This window comes from Hyperoodon ampullatus (genome assembly GCF_949752795.1).
Source record: "Hyperoodon ampullatus genome assembly, chromosome: 9".
NCBI classification, from domain to species: Eukaryota; Metazoa; Chordata; class Mammalia; order Artiodactyla; family Ziphiidae; genus Hyperoodon; species Hyperoodon ampullatus.
In genome coordinates this window covers 103140769-103156590 of record NC_136922.1, presented here as the reverse complement: position 1 = coordinate 103156590, position 15822 = coordinate 103140769, and the positions used below count along the sequence as shown (strand labels likewise).

The 15822-nt window shown below is 43.1% G+C and overlaps 1 protein-coding gene across 1 annotated transcript in view; it reads left to right on the top strand.

The window, feature by feature from the left end:
- Positions 1-601: 601 nt before the first annotated feature.
- Positions 602-15822, top strand: part of RHEB (Ras homolog, mTORC1 binding) — a 43612-nt gene continuing 28391 nt past the window's right edge. The window contains exon 1 of the mRNA XM_079711975.1: positions 602-737. Coding sequence (XP_079568101.1) covers positions 686-737 — 52 coding nt within the window. The 5' untranslated portion in view covers positions 602-685. The remainder of the gene's footprint in view (positions 738-15822) is intronic.

Here is a 15822-nt window from a genome sequence, read left to right as displayed (position 1 = left end):
GCCCCGCCTCCTCACCCCGACCTAACCAATCACTGGGGAGCTAGCTTCTCTCCGCCCCTCTCGTCCGCCACCGACCCTTACGAAGTTCGAAGCCTTCAAACCTTACTGGTGCCCAACCGCGCGGTCCCAGTCCGAATTTATTTTTAGCTCCCGGGCAAGCAGCCCCGCCTCTGGCTCCTCCCCTCCACCGCCCCCAATGGGAGAAGGAGTTTCCGTCGCGTCACCGTGCGGGCGGGTTAGAACTGCCCAATCAGCGCTCGGAGAGAAATGGCGTAATTAAAAAGCGGCGGAAGCCGGTGGGAGGGTCATGACGCAGCGAGTTTCAGTCGTGATTTTTTCAGGGGCATCTCGGCGTCCTCTCTTTTTCCGTTTAAAGTAAAACACCGCCCGACGCAACCTCGTGCGTTTCGGGGGCGAGGGCAGCCGCCGCAGTGGGAGTGCGGCGCTGACGCGAGCCTCTGGGGGCCCTGCGGCGGCGCGCGGTCACGTGGGCGTGTTTGGGGGCGGGGCCGCGCGGCGGTTCCGGGCGGTTGGGCGCGAGAGCGAGGAGCCGAGGCAGCCGCGCCCGCCCGCCCCGCCCCTGGATGCCGCTGTGCCCCGGCGCGGCCGCCACCGATCGCAGCACAGGAGCCGCCGCCGCCGCCACGGTTGATGTGGTTGGCCCGGGGCTGAGGAGGCCGCTAAGATGCCGCAGTCCAAGTCCCGGAAGATCGCGATCCTGGGCTACCGGTCTGTGGGTGAGTGGCGAGCGCCGCGCGGCCTCTTCGCGCCTGAGCCCGGCCTCGCCTGGGCTCCGGGGCGCGGCGGGCCCGGCCAAGTTTGGGGCCGGCGCGGCCATGTGGCGGCCGCGCGTTTCGTAACCAGCCGCCCGCCGCCGCCGCCGCCACCTCCATCTTGAGCGGAGGCGGCGGCGCGGCCGGGCCCGCGGGGCGGCGGCGGGCGGCCCGGGCGCGGCGGGAAGTGTCTGGGAGGCCGCGGGCGGACGGGGAGCTCCGGTTGGTCCGGGGCCGGGGAGGCGGTGCGGGGTCTGCCGCTCGGCCGACTGCCGCGGGGCCCCCAAAGGCAGGAGCCGCACCTGTCCCTCTGCACCTCCCCGCGGCGAGCTGTCGTGATCGTTGCTAGCCTTTCCACCCCCAATTAAAGTCCGTGGGATTTTAACAAAGGAAATAGCACCTTGGGGGTTTTCTATCAGTGAAGTTCAGCATTTTAAAGAAAACCAAGGACCTAAAGGACGTTTGGCTAGTGAGGGCAAGTTTCCTACGGAGGAAACTCGGAAGAGTCCTCTTCGGAAGCCCCTTAGATGCTGCCAGCGGCCGAAGTAGGAGGGCACAGAAAGAGGAATTTTTGATCTCTCGGTGTCCTATTTTTCTTTGGGAGAAAAATAAGGTCAGGTACTTGTAACCAGGCTGTTGAAGTAATTCAAAAGTTCTTTTCCCCCCCCCGAAAAAGGTTGACATATATTTGCAACTGTTGGTGGCAGTCGCTTTTTTGCCGAACGGAGGTGGTCTGGGGTGGAGTGGGGATGGAATGGGTGCTAGAAGACGAGTGAGAAAAGAGAACCGTTGGACTTAGCCATGCTTCAGGATGAGGCTTTATGGTCTTTGACAACGGGCAGCCTGGAGAAATTACCTTTATCTTTTCGTGTTGTTTAAGAAGTAAATGAGCCTCAGGAGAATGTGCGCTTGACCACAGTGGGGCGGGGGCGTGAAAGCAGGTTTGGAGTCTCTGTTGATTGCAGAAGGAGGAAAGCTTGTAACTGCTGGCTGCTCATTGGACGGACTCCCCGAGCTCGCTCGCTTTCTGTTCTGCTTCTTCACCCCCATTTTCCACGGCCGGTGCCAAGGTCTGTGCTCTTTGCCCAAGACTAGCTACAGCGTGCTTACTCATCCTTTTATCATCTCTCTCCGTCAAAGGGCTGGGGGGTGCAGGGGGGAGTCAAGATCAGAGGCTGAGAGACGCTTGTGTAGAGATAGGGGGTGACTCCTGTAGGGTGCAATGCCAAATCGTGTGGGGGAAGAACAGGTGACAGCCTTAACAGCTGCAGCCCTGAAGGAACCGTGCCTCAGCTGGAGGCTTTTGAAGTCCCTGACCGTCCCGAATGCCTGTATGGAACCCGGCATCCCACCTTTATTGGCAGTCTGAACCACGGAGCCCTTTGCTTCTCTGCATTTTGAAGTGTGGGATTATAACAGATCTTGGCTCTTGAGTGAGTTCTGTCTAATCAGATAGAGTGCCCACTAATTAAACGTAGCAGTCTCTGAATAATCAAGTTACAAGTGACCTGTACTTGGGCTACCTGATCTAAACTGGGAAAATGCCCCAAAAGATCCCGACTTATTGACCCCTTGAAATTCTGGAGCTGGTGATTCCAGTCTTCAGTAAGCAAGTCTAGCATTTTATCACTGTTCTGCTAAAGAAGTTCCTTATGTCCAGTTGAAACCCATTCTGTCTTATCTGCCTTCTAGTCATCATCCTCCTAAAGATCCAGATGTGACACGTCACCCCTTTGCCTTCACTTCACATTTGTTTTAAACTGCTGTTAATAAAATACTGTGCTAACTTAGCCTCCAGTGGCATACAGAGTAAGTTCAGTCCCTATTTTCTGTGCCTTCAGTATGTCATATTGCTGTATCCTACGCCATTTTCTCCGTATTTATTTTCATATGTGGTGATTAAAGTGAAATGTATTTTGCAGAGGTTAAATTATTCCCAGTCTTTGCATTTGATTTTACAATTGTTTACCTTTGTTATGAACCAGGACATTTTGTAGTTATGGGCTCTTTTGTTTTGCCAGCATCAAAAAAGGAGATAATTCCCTGATTCCATGTAGTAGCTACTCTTAAGAGAATTATTCAGTATTCAGACTTCTGAGTTTACTGACATGCTTGCTTGCGAATGGTGCTATACCAGAGAAATTTGAGTATCTGTGTTTCTTTTCTAGGTTATGTCACTTTGTGATACTAAGCTGTTGTGTCATATTTACTGGGGGTGGGAAAAGGCTAAGCTGGAAACCACACCTTTCCTAGAATGTTCTTTTGGTTAAATATCTTATGCCAGTTTGACTAGTAAAATACTTGTAAGTTTATTTTAAAAGTTTGCCTTCAGATAAAACTAGCAAGTGCAATGATTGTTTTACTACTTGGCGTTCAAATTTTGTCTTTTTTAAAAACATTGATAAACCTACCAGTGAGGAAAATATAATTCTCAGGTAATTTATACAACTCTTTCCCCCCCCCTCCCCGAAGTACTTTTCCTGTTATTTACAATGTTAAGCTTTTTAGGACACGTCACCTGTAACGCAGGCTGGCTTTCAGGGAGTGCTTTGTAGTAATTGTTTTAGTGGTGGCCAAATGTACCAGCTCCCTTACATCTATTGTTTCTAACACAAACGAATAGTCCCGTGATAGGAGGTAACTAAACTTAATCGAATTAAAGTTATAGTGTCATTTAATTATCTTCAAATAAAATCTGGCACCTTTTTCACTGCAGTGTTCTACAGAGAGCTTTGGTAATGGAGTTTACCATTAGACCATCATCAAAAGACTGTCATATATAAGCCTCAGGGGTTAACAAGCAAGAGGGAATCACAGGAATGTGAAAGATCTTAAGAGAGAAAATGAAACAATTCTGTGGTTTGGTAAAAGGCAATTCAGTAAAAGTAACTCAAATTATTACCTACCTTGTCAGAATATCTTAGGTAGTAAAGAACATGCATCCTTTGATTTGGATACTTCAGAGGGAAAGATGTCATTAAATTTGTTTCCAGTAGAATATAGTCCAATTGTATTCTGATTTACTGCATATTTTTAATTATCCTATCCTTTTCTAACACATTGCATTGAAAAATTTTAAGGTAAAAAGTTGTGTACCTGTGGGAGGGGATAGTCCTGTAGTGACCACCTTGTGTTGAAGCTTGAAATTAACTTTTTTTTCAGTGTCATACATTGTTTTGTACAAGAGAATAATCAGAGCTTGCATTTGTGATTATGACTTCCCAGTGCTTAATGTAATTTTTTAGACTATTTTTTTAAGTATAGTTGACGTACAATGTTTATATAAGTTACAGGTGTACAACAAAGTAATTCACAATTTTTAAAGGTTATACTCCATTTATAGTTACTATAAAACACTGGCTGTATTGCCTGTGTTGTACAATATATCCTTGTAGCTTATTTTGTACATAAAAGTTTGTACGTCTTAATCCCCTACCCCTGTATTGCCTCTCCCCACTGCTAACCGTTAGTTCTGTATATCTGTGAGTTTGCTTCTTTTTTGTTATATCAGATGTTACTTTGATGTCCATGTGGGTTATATCGATCCCTACTTACCTTCATCTCCCCAGAAAGAAACTCTGTACTCACCAGCAGTCAGTCACTTCCCATCCTCTCCTCACCTCAGCCCCTGTCATCCACTGATCTACTTTCTGTTTCTATGAATTTACCTATTCTGGACATTTCATATAAATGGAATCACGTATACATGGTCTTTTGTGCCTGGCATTTGTCATTTAACATAAGTATTTTCAAGGTTCATCCATGTTGTAGCATGTATCAGTAATTCATTCCTTTTGGTTGCCAAATAATATTGCATTATTTGAATATACCACATTCTGTTCATACATTTGTCAATTGATGGACATGCAGGCTGTTTCTACATTTGAGCTATTAGAAGTACTGCTGTTCTGAGCGTTCGTATTTCATATTTTGTGTGTGTGATTTTTGTGTAGACATGTTTTCGCTTCTTTTAAGTATACTCCTAGGAGTGTAATTGCTGGGTCGTATGGTAATTTTATGTTTAATGTTTTGAAGAACTGTCAAACTGTTTTCCAGCCATTTTACATTCCAGCCAACCGTTGAAATTGGTTTCAATTTCTCCATATCCTCACCAACGCTTGTTATCTTTTTATTTAATTTTTATTATTTTTTATTATTTTTTTGACATATAATACAGTTGACTTACAGCGTTGTGTTAGTTTCTGGTGTACAGGAAAGTGATTCTGTAATGTATGTATATATTCATATTCTTTTCAATTATGGTTTATTATAGTGTATTGAATATAGTTCCCTGTGCTATGCAGTGGGACCTTGTTGTTTATTTTGTATATAATAGTTTGTATCTGTTAATCCCAAACTCCTAATTTATCCCTCCCCCCACCTCCTTTCCCCTTTGGTGACTGTAAGTTTGTTTTGTATGTCTGTGAGTCTGTTTCTGCTTCGTAAACAAGTTCATTTGTGTCATATTTTAGATTCCACATATAAGTGATACAGAGTATTTGTCTTTCTGTCTGGCTTAAATTCACTTAGTTTGATAATCTCTCGGTCCATCCATGTTGCTGCAAATGACATTATTTCATTCTTTTTTATGGCTGAGTAATATTCCATTGTATATATGTATCACATCTTCTTTATCCATTCATCTGTCAATGGACGTTTAGGTTGTTTCCACGTCTTGGCTATTGTAAATAGTGCTGCTATGAACATAGGGGTGCATGTGTCTTTTCAAATTAGAATTTTCGTCTTTTCCAGATACATGTCCAGGAGTGGGATTGCAGGGTCATGCAGTAGTTCTATTTTTAGTTTTTTTAGGAATCTCCGTACTGTTCTCCATAGTGGCTGCACCAACTTACATTCCCACCAACAGTGTGGGAAGGGTTCCCTTTTCTCCACACACTCCAACATTTCTTATTTGTAGACTTTTTAATAATGGCCATTCTGACCCGTGTGAAGTGGTACCTCATTGTAGTTTTGATTTGCATTTCTCTAATAATTAATTAGCTCATCTGTCTTCTTGTACTAGCCATCCTTATGGGTGTGAAGTATCATATACTATTTGCAAATAATTTCTTCCATTCTTTGGGTTGTCTTTTCACTTTCTTGATGGTGGCCTTTGAAGCAAAAATTTTAAATTTTGACAAAGTCCAATTTATTTATTTTTTCTTTTGTCACTTATACTTTTGGTGTCATATTTAAGAAACCATTGCCCAATCCAAGGCTATGTAGATTTACCACTGTGTTTTCTTCTAAATGTTTTATACTTTTATTTCTTATATTTGGGTCTATGATCTATTCAGAGTTAAATTTTGTATGTGTTGGGAGATAGGAGTTGATTCTTTTGTATGTAGATATCAAGTTGTCCCAGCACCTTCTGTTAAAAGACTGTTCTTTCCTCACTGAATTGTCTTGACATCCTTGTCAAAAACCACGTGACCATAAATGTACGGGTTTATTCCTGGACTCTGTTCCTTTGATCTATATGGTCCTTGTGCCAGTATCACACTGTCTAGATTCCTGTTGTTTTATGGTAAGTTTCAAAATACGGAAGTGTGAGCCCTCTAACTTAATTCTTTTTTAAGATTGTTTGACTATGCTGAGTCCCTTGTATTTTCATACGAATTTTAGGACTGGCTTATCAATTTCTGCCAAAAAAAAAAAAAGCACCTGGGATTTTGATGGTGTTCTACAGTTTTGCAAGTATCTTCAATACCTGGTTTAAAAAACAGCTGAATTCTCATATGTGCTTCTGAATTCATTCCATTGCAATATGTTACTTTAATAAAGTATATGAGCCTGCACAGATGCATACCTGGGAAAGGAAGAAGCATTTTAATACTACTTTTTCCGGTAATGTGGGTATTCTTTGACACCATCGAACCAAGACTCCATAAGTGCTAGTTTGTTAGAAGTTAGTTGTAGCATCTAAACTCACGTGGATGAAGTTTGTTTTACTCTGTTACACTGAACTCTGTTGGTTTGTTTGCACTTTGAATGGATCTGCTACCCATACCTGATTTGGGAACATCGTACGTTGGTAATTGGAAAATATTGGTTCACTGTTATGCAGATCCTTCCACATTTTGACGCGTTTCAATATACAGATATTTCTTTAAATGACATTTTTTAATATCACCATCAATCTCAGAAAAATCTAAATATTGGGAAGCTGTTAAGTTCACTCTGAGTGATGCAGAATTCTAATTCCTCTTGAGAGTTCGAATTTGATTGTTGGCAAAATGCTACCAGTTTTACTTAAAATGACAGTCTCATTTCTTTCATTTCCAAGAAAACGTCTGCCAGATACCCACATCTGAAACAATGATAGTTTGTTGGTCATTCTTACAAGTAAAAATGGTGTTCCATGATAAAAGTGTCTGTTTCAGACTACTTCCCAAACCGTTGCACAAGTGCTTTTCTCCCAGACAGCGTCACACTTCAGTGTGTAGCAGCCATGCTTTGTGCATACATCCCATTTTGTCTGCAGAAAGTTAAAAAGACATGTATTTAAAGGTCAAGATTTAATAAAATAAATAATTTTTACCACTTCCTCAAGGACATTGTTAAGTAAAAATGGCTTGGCTGTTTTTTTCCTTTTTTTTTTTTTTTTGTGGTACGCGGGCCTCTCACTGTTGTGGCCTCTCCCGTTGCGGAGCACAGGCTCTGGACGCACAGGCTTAGCGGCCATGGCTCACGGGCCCAGCCGCTCCGCGGCATGTGGGATCCTCCCAGACCGGGGCACGAACCCGTGTCCCCTGCATCGGCAGGCGGACTCTCAACCACTGCGCCACCAGGGAAGCCCTGTTTTTTTCCTTTTTTGCTGTGAGTGCACGGTGGTGAAGAATACAATGACTGTCCTCTACAGTTTGTGACCACTGTCTTGATTTGTGCTAAGCGGCACCAATCTAGCAGTTTTACCCACCACTGGTTTAGCACCATTTGTGCATATATGAACATAGTGGAAAGGGAAAATAATATATGGTATTATGGAGATAGTTTTGACTTGTGAGCCCCCTGAAAAAGTCTCAAGGGACCCCCAGAGTTGTGCAGACTGTACTTGGAGAACCATCGAAGCATGGTGTGCGGGATCTTGCTAGACTGCTACTCACTCCTGTTCAAGGGGATGCGGTGACCGCGGTCTTAGAGGAGACTCCAGGAGAGGCCCTGCAGCACTGGACGAGGCCAGGATGGTGAGGCGGGAAAGAACTTGACATGTTGACAACGGAAGGGATTGGGGCGGCTAAGCGTTGCCAGGTGGGAAGAGGAAGTGGGGTTGGAAAAGGTGGTCAGGAGCTGGCTGTACAGGGACTGTAGGGAAACTTTCCTCCTGTGTAATAAGCAGTGAATCACTGAAGCCTGGGGAGAGTTAGGACGTCTAAATGCCGGTTGACTTGGACTCTGATTGTTGTGTAGTTTGGGGTGAAGTCTTGGTTTTTGACCCGTTACTAGTGACGCTCCCAAAGAGTAACAAAAATTTCAAGGTGGCAGCACAGCAGGATCTGTCTGCTAATTAACATGGTTTTCAAGTACAAGTATCAGCAACGTTATCACAAAATGAGAAATAGCCATCTCTACCTGTGATTATGGAGTCAAAAGGGTACAACAGTTTCCTTAGCTTAGGGTCTGGAAGAGAGAGTTAATAACTTTAATACTGTCCATGAGTGGATTGTACCTGTTTATTTGAATAAATCATAACTGAACATGGACTTGATTGTGCAAGTTAAAAGCATTATGAAATCTCCAGTGCTCACACTTGAGGGAACCTTTATTCTTAGTTCTAATTTACTTTGAAGGACCAAATTAAGTCTTAACAGTAGAGTACTCACGGTTTCTGTCTTAAACTGATAACCGTGAGAATGTAAACTCTTGGGTACCTTTGACATGAATGGTTGATTGATTTAAAAATTTAATTTAATATCTCAAACACAAAGGTCCAGGGATACTATTTTAGTGTTTTAATAATCTTAAATATATATTGGGCATCTGATAAAAGAGAGCGCCACGTAAGGCGTTGGAATTTGAAGTCTAAATTGGTATTAGTTTAGAGCAGAAGTGCCGGAAACCTTGTATTGCACTCTGTGGGCAAGTGAGAAAGCAGGGTGATTTAAGGATCCTAATAAAACTAACTCGTGCAGGTCCTTGGTTGGTTGGTGTCCTAACCGTGATATAATTGAGTTCCCTCTTACCTCCCTGCTCCCGCTCCCCCATTTTGTCTTTTTGTTGAGCTTTCTTACTTGCAGAAAGACTCCTCAGGGACTTTTGAAACAAATAGGTACTTTAACAAGCTATGTTATGATCCTGCTTTTTGCAGGATTCAAAGTTGAATGTTAGCTACCTGAAGGCACGGTAAATAATTTGTGAACATGGAGATGAAATTAACTGTGACTTTTACAGTTAATATAGTTTTAGGACATGAAAATGCTTTTCTTAGACTTGTATGTCTTGGATATAAATGCATCTGGCCAGTATTTTGCTGGTTTTCAAATCTAAATCACTTTCGGAATTTATTTTAAAGAGTATTTAAAAATATAGCTGCTCTTCAGTCTTGTTCATGATTTGTATGAGTGACTGAACGAAAAACCTAGTCGGCAAAATTCAGCCATGGTGGCTGACATCAAGATGGAGGGGGGTTCAAAATGACCTTGGCAGACTGGACACACCACACTAAAATATGGTGCTCCGTGGTGGGGGTAGAAGTGGGATTTCCAGCCCACCTTCTGGGAAGAAACTAGGTGTGAGTATGGCCTTGAGTACACCAGGGGGCAGGAGTGCCTGACCTCAGAGGAGAGCCATGCAAAAGTTCAGAACAGAACATCACTGAGGTGATGCTGGAGGAAAGGAGGGCCACAGATGGGAAGTCTTACGTTTACATTTCAGAAGAATCTCCTGTGCATGTACAGGTGGAGAGACCTGGATTAATTTTCTGAGCAGTTCAGTTGATGGGTTCTCATCGTAAACTAGCTCGGCCGAGCTCTGAACCCCAGGCAGAGCGCTGTCTTCAGTTCTGGTGCCCACTTCGAGTAGTGGTTCTTAACTTGGACTTCATGAGCTTTGCCTGAGACTGGGTGCATATTTTCTGGGGAAGGAGTCCAGGACTTTTGTCAGCTATCCAGAGGATTTCAGACCCTCAAAGGACTGAATTGCTAAAATGACTGGTTGAAGAGGGCAGTGTGTGAGTTAAGTGTATCACATGTTATTCAAATAGGTGTTCGTTACATGTTTGAGTAACCTAAGTCCCTACTATGTGCCAGGCACTGTGTACTTAGCCACCACGGACAGGGCAGTCCTGATCTGTGCCCCCAGGGAGCTTCAGTCTAGTGAGGTAGCCACAGCATACAGTTACTACTATTAATAATGATTGGCTGGTGTTTTTAAAGCATTTACTGGTGTGGGATATCTTTAAACTCCATAAGGTAGCACAGGTATGGTGAGGGATGGATTGGTGTTAGTATGTGGGGTCAATGCAGTTTTAAAGAGCTTTTGAAGAAATAATTTTTATTAATAACCATTCATGCTGATTGATAAATATGCTTTATGTCTCAATTCATTTTCCTAAATTTTTTTATTACTAGTTTTTTTTTTTGTTTTTGGTTTTTTTTGTGGTACACGGGCCTCTCACTGGTGTGGCCTCTCCCGTTGCGGAGCACAGGCTCCGGACGCGCAGGCTCAGCGGCCAGGGATCATGGGCCCAGCCGCTCCGTGGCACGTGGGATCCTCCCGGACCGGGGCACGAGCCCACGTCCCCTGCATAGGCACGTGGACTCTCAACCACTGCACCACCAGGGAAGCCCTATTACTAGTTTTGATCAGTCTTAAACTCCATGTTCTCATTAAAGATTGTTTTATAATTTAGGAATTTATCTCTTGTTTGCTTTTCTCTAGCTCTTTCCCACCCGACCCCCAGCCTTCTCCCCTATTTTGGCCACAAATCTAGCAAAATTCATTCTTCATTGTTGCCAAACATATAATTGACTGCAGTTTATCAGTTCTATTCCCTTACCTTCCAACTTGGCTTTACCTATAAATCATCCCAGAGAGATGAATATCCTGTTTTTAAAATCTTTAGGGAAGCAGGTCCATGGCCTTTCTTGTCAGCACTTTCTTTTTTTCCTTTTAGCTTAATAACCCAGACAGTTAACAAACTTCTTCATTTATGTAATTCAGATCTTCATGTTATGGTACAAACTTATTTCTCTTATTTTCCTCAGTGGAATGTATCTGGTAGCCTAGTGCTTGGCAATAGTAAACACCTAATAAGTATTTGAGGGCTTCCCTGGTGGCGCAGTGGTTAAGAATCCATCTGCCAATTCAGGAGACACGGGTTCGATCCCTGGTCCAGGAAGATCCCTCATGCCGTGGAGCAGCTAAGCCCGTGCGCCACAACTACTGAGCCTGCGCTCTAGAGCCCGTGAGCCACAACTACTTAGGCCCGCGCGCCTAGAGCCCATGCTCCGCAACAAGAGAAGCCACTGCAATAAGAAGCCCGCACACTGCAATGAAGAGTAGCCCCGCTCACTGCAACTAGAGAAAGCCTGCATGCAGCAACAAAGACCCGACGCAGCCAAAAATAAATAAATAAATTTATATATTAAAAAAAAAGTATTTGAATGAGTAGTAATTCTGTGAACCAGTGTTGCGTGGTTATTCTCTTTGTCAAAATAATAATTGCACCTTAATTTTTTTCTCTCCTAGCATCTGTTTTTTGAAAATTGGTAAGAGTGTGAGAGAGAATAAGATGATGTCAACCCTGCTTAATTCATAGGAACAAGTGAGATAATTCATGTGAAAATGTTTTGTAAACTTTTTTAAGTGAAGGTTTACTCAGGGAGATACACACTCCATAGACAGGGTGTGGGCCGTCTTAGAAGTTGAGAGGCCCTGAATAATATGGGGTGGTTAGTTTTTATAGGTTAGGTAATTTCATAGGCTAATAAGTGGGAGAATTATTCCAACTATTTTGGGGAAGAGGCGGAGATTTCCAGGAATTGGGTCATAAACTCTTAAAACAGTGTCTCACTTGCAGGTTCTGGTGAACAATTAAAATTTGGATTATCTGTATCACATGCCCTCATCTGACTCTGTATGTGGTGGAGACATGGAGATGGGGATGCATATTAGAATCACAGGAAGCACTTCTGCAGAGCACACAGGAACTCCTTAGGCACCCTTTTTAAAATTAGAATGGTGAGGTGTTTTGTGTTTTGTTTCCAAAAGATTCCTTGGTGACCCTGATATATATACATCTCACCCTGCCCCCTCAAAAAGGTAACAATAACCAATGCTGCTATTGACAGAACTACACTTTTTTTTTTTGGCTGCATTGGGTCTTCATTGCTGCGCGCGGGCTTTCTCTAGTTGTGGTGAACGTGGGCTACTCTTCGTTGCGGTGCGCGGGCTTCTCATTGTGGTGGCTTCTCGTTGCAGGGTACGGGCTCTAGGCGTGCGGGCTCAGTAGTTGTGGCGCACGGGCTTAGTTGCTCCGCGGCATGTGGGATATTACCGGGCCAGGGCTCAAACCCATGTGCCCTGCATTGGCAGGCAGATTCTTAACCACTGCGCCACCGGGGACAGAACTACACATTTTTTTAGTCAGCATGTAATTGGTATCGTGTATTGTGGAACAATTTTTCTTTAACACATTGTTAAAGAAACCTTCATATGGTTCGTTGTTATTCTAGCCCTTTTAACGATGATATTCAGGTTGGCATCCATTTACAACCCCAGGTGATTCTGTAGTCTTTCTCTGCTGTTTGCAAACCTGGTCCCTTTTATTGATGTCCTTCCATCAGTGGCTCCCAGAGAAGCACCTTCCTGGTACTTATTCATGTCCTGGCCCTGTGGCACTCCTGACCAGCAAGACACTGCAGAGATGATGATGGGCCAGTGCCAGGCTCAAGCCTTAAGAAGTCGGCAGCTTCTGCTTCTGTGTTCTCTGGAGCTTCGAGGAACATGGGGGAGAGACCTTAGAAGACATGTGGGAAGGGAGAAGGTCCAGCCCTCCCAGCTGAGTCTGGCCCCCAGCCTCCCACCAGCGGAGGCAGCCAAGGGGTGACTTTAAGACCAGCAGAGGAGCCAGCCGAGCCCAGCCTTGATTGTAGTATCAGGAAGAAATGAAATAGTTGTTGATTTCAGCCACTAAGTTTTGAGGTGTTTGTTACGCAGTGATTACTGAAACAGTAATTTTCTGCATTAGGGGTATGTGTGTGTATTCTTATATTTCTTGATATTTTTTCATGTGAGTTTGAGGATTTAGCTTCAGTAGTTGTTACTGTATATCATTTTCTTAGATTTCAAGTTAATATATTAGGTATAATTATTAGAATGTGAGACTAGGATTAAATGAAAACGTCTAGAATGTGGTTATGTAATAAGTCCTCAATAAATGTCATTATTATTACATAGCAGATATTCTGCATGTATCGATATTTTCATTTAATCTTCACTTTTCTTCTGTGTTTTCTTTCAGAAGTTTCATAGTTTAGGTTTTGCAGTTGGTCTGTGATCCATTTTTTATCCTATACTTTTATATGGGATATGGTCAGGTTCTTTCCCCTTAATATTGATATCCAATTGTGTCAGCACCACTTGTTGAAAAAGACTGTTCTTTCTCCCTTGAATTGCCTTTGCACCTTTATCCAAAATCAGCTGATCATTTATATGTGTGGGTTTATTTATGGAGCCTGTATTTTGTTCCAATAATCTATATGTCTATTTTTATGCCAATACCACACGTCTTGATAACTGTAGTCTCCTATTAAGTCTTGAAATCAAGTACATACTTGTTTCTTTTTAAAATTTTCTGAGGTTCTTGTTTCCCTTACAGATCAATTTTTCCATTTTTTTCCTTTTCTGGTTTGTATTAAATACCTATTTTGAAGCAGGTTAAAATGCCCATTTTTCATTTCTAGCCCATTTTTCAGAATTTCATCCTGATCTCCCTAGTGTTTCATCTTCTCATGTCCCTCGCCTCAGTAGAAATTCTCCAGTGGTGGTTCTTCCTTTTTTTTTTTTTTTTTTTTTTCTGGCCACACCGCGTGGTATGCAGGATCTTAGTTCCCCAGCCTTGGGTCAAACCCATGCCCCCTGCAGTGGAATCGTGGAATCTTAACCACTGTACCACCGGGAAACTCCCTGGCTGTTCTTTTTTAAAAAACACCACCACCACTTTCTAATCCTGTGGGGGGGTGGGGTGTGCTTGACTTTTCACATAGGTGCCTTCCTTTCTGTTAAGATTACAGGCCCTTGTAGGTGGCAGTCAGGTGTATCATACTGACATCTTTTTCAGAATTCAGGTGATCATAGAATCCTATTATGGAATAGGATCAGTCGATGTGTGTGGACTTAAGGTGTAGTGTGTTTAGTCATCACATGCATGAGGGTTCCAAGGCACAAAGGCATTAACTTCCCCAGAGACACAGCTGGGGTTCACACCATAACCTGAATTCAAATCCTGAACCTTAACCCACAGTCCTGTTTCTATTAATTATATTTCCTCAATGCCAGGGTGTATTGTGGTTTTAATTTACTAGTGTGCTCTCATCAACCCCTGCCCCGCAAAGCTGCTGTTAACAGATGATGTTTCTTAGAATAAATGGAATCCTGGAAATGGGAAAAGTTGATTATTACGTGGTGAATGCTTTTTGCCCTGTGGCGATAACCACAGTTATTCCATTATTTACTTGAAATGTATTTTATGTCTAATAGTAGGAACTTATTTCAAAAGATGTTACCTAGATTTTTTTTTAACAGAGCATTTGTGAAAAAGTTTTTTCATATTCACTTGATCATGTTTAATCTGTTTTTTCATAAATTTTTAAAAGCAGAAGCAATTCCTTGGATAATCTCTGGAAACTCTGGGCATGTTTAGTTACAGTCTTCACAGACCTTTATAAGATTAATTTCACCTATTCCAATTATTCTGATGGCTGCTTTTTCTTAGTAATAGAGTTTCTGTGTGGTTGGGAATTTGGGATCACAGATTGGTGTTTGAGTTGTTTTCCTCTTACTTCCTCTGCCCTCTTCCCATCTTTACTCACTCTTTTCTACTGGGTTTTTTCACTGGCCATCATCTGGCCCCAGTCCACAGTCCTCTTGTGGGGAGCTTGCTTGGTTCCTGGTAGGACTGTGTCCTGTCCCATTTGCCATCCCCATCCCAGACACATACAAAATATGACCCCAGTGCTTGGTCAGCAGCTTTCTTTAAGTTTCTGTCTCTGGCCTCTTCCAAGGATCATTCAAGTCAATTATTAGAAGCCATCACTGGTTTGTTCCTTGAGAAATTTTTTATATATATATAATTGTTTAATTTATTTATATATTTATTTATTTATGGCTGTGTTGGGTCTTCGTTGCTACGCGCGGGCTTTCTCTAGTTGCAGCAGGCAGGGTCTACTCTTCATTGCAGTGCGCGGGCTTCTCCTTGCAGTGGCGTCTCTTGTTGCAGAGCATGGGCTCTAGGTGAGCGGGCTTCAATAGTTGTGGCACGTGGGCTCAGTAGTTGTGGCTCGCGTCCTCTAGAGCGCAGGCTCAGTAGTTGTGGCACACGGGCTTAGTTGCTCCGCGGCATGTGGGATCTTCCTGGACCAGGGCTTGAACCTGCAGGGGGACTCTTAACCACTGCACCACCAGGGAAGTCCCCCTTGAGAAATTTTACTTCCAGATTGTGTCAGTTAAGAGTGGGTGTAGAGTCAAGTGATAAGTAATGTTTCTTAAAGCAGAGAAGACTCCTATCACTCTAAAATACGAATTTATCAAATAGAAGAGGAGTGATTTGAGTGATCTTTGTAAGAAGATGCTAAAATTTTCAGTTCTATTGCAATCAATTAGTATGCTTTTGACTATGAAATAATTTGTCTCACGCTGGCTTAAAGAATAAGGTTTATTCATTCACATAAATGGAAGACTAGCGGTTGACTAGTCAGTCAACTCAAGAACAGAGTTTCTTCCATCTCTTTTTTCCTGCCACCCTTGACCTTGGTCCAGGGGTTCTCAAACTTTTGGCACATTGGAATCACTCAGGGGTCTTTTTAACAATCCCCGTGCCCTGGCTGTA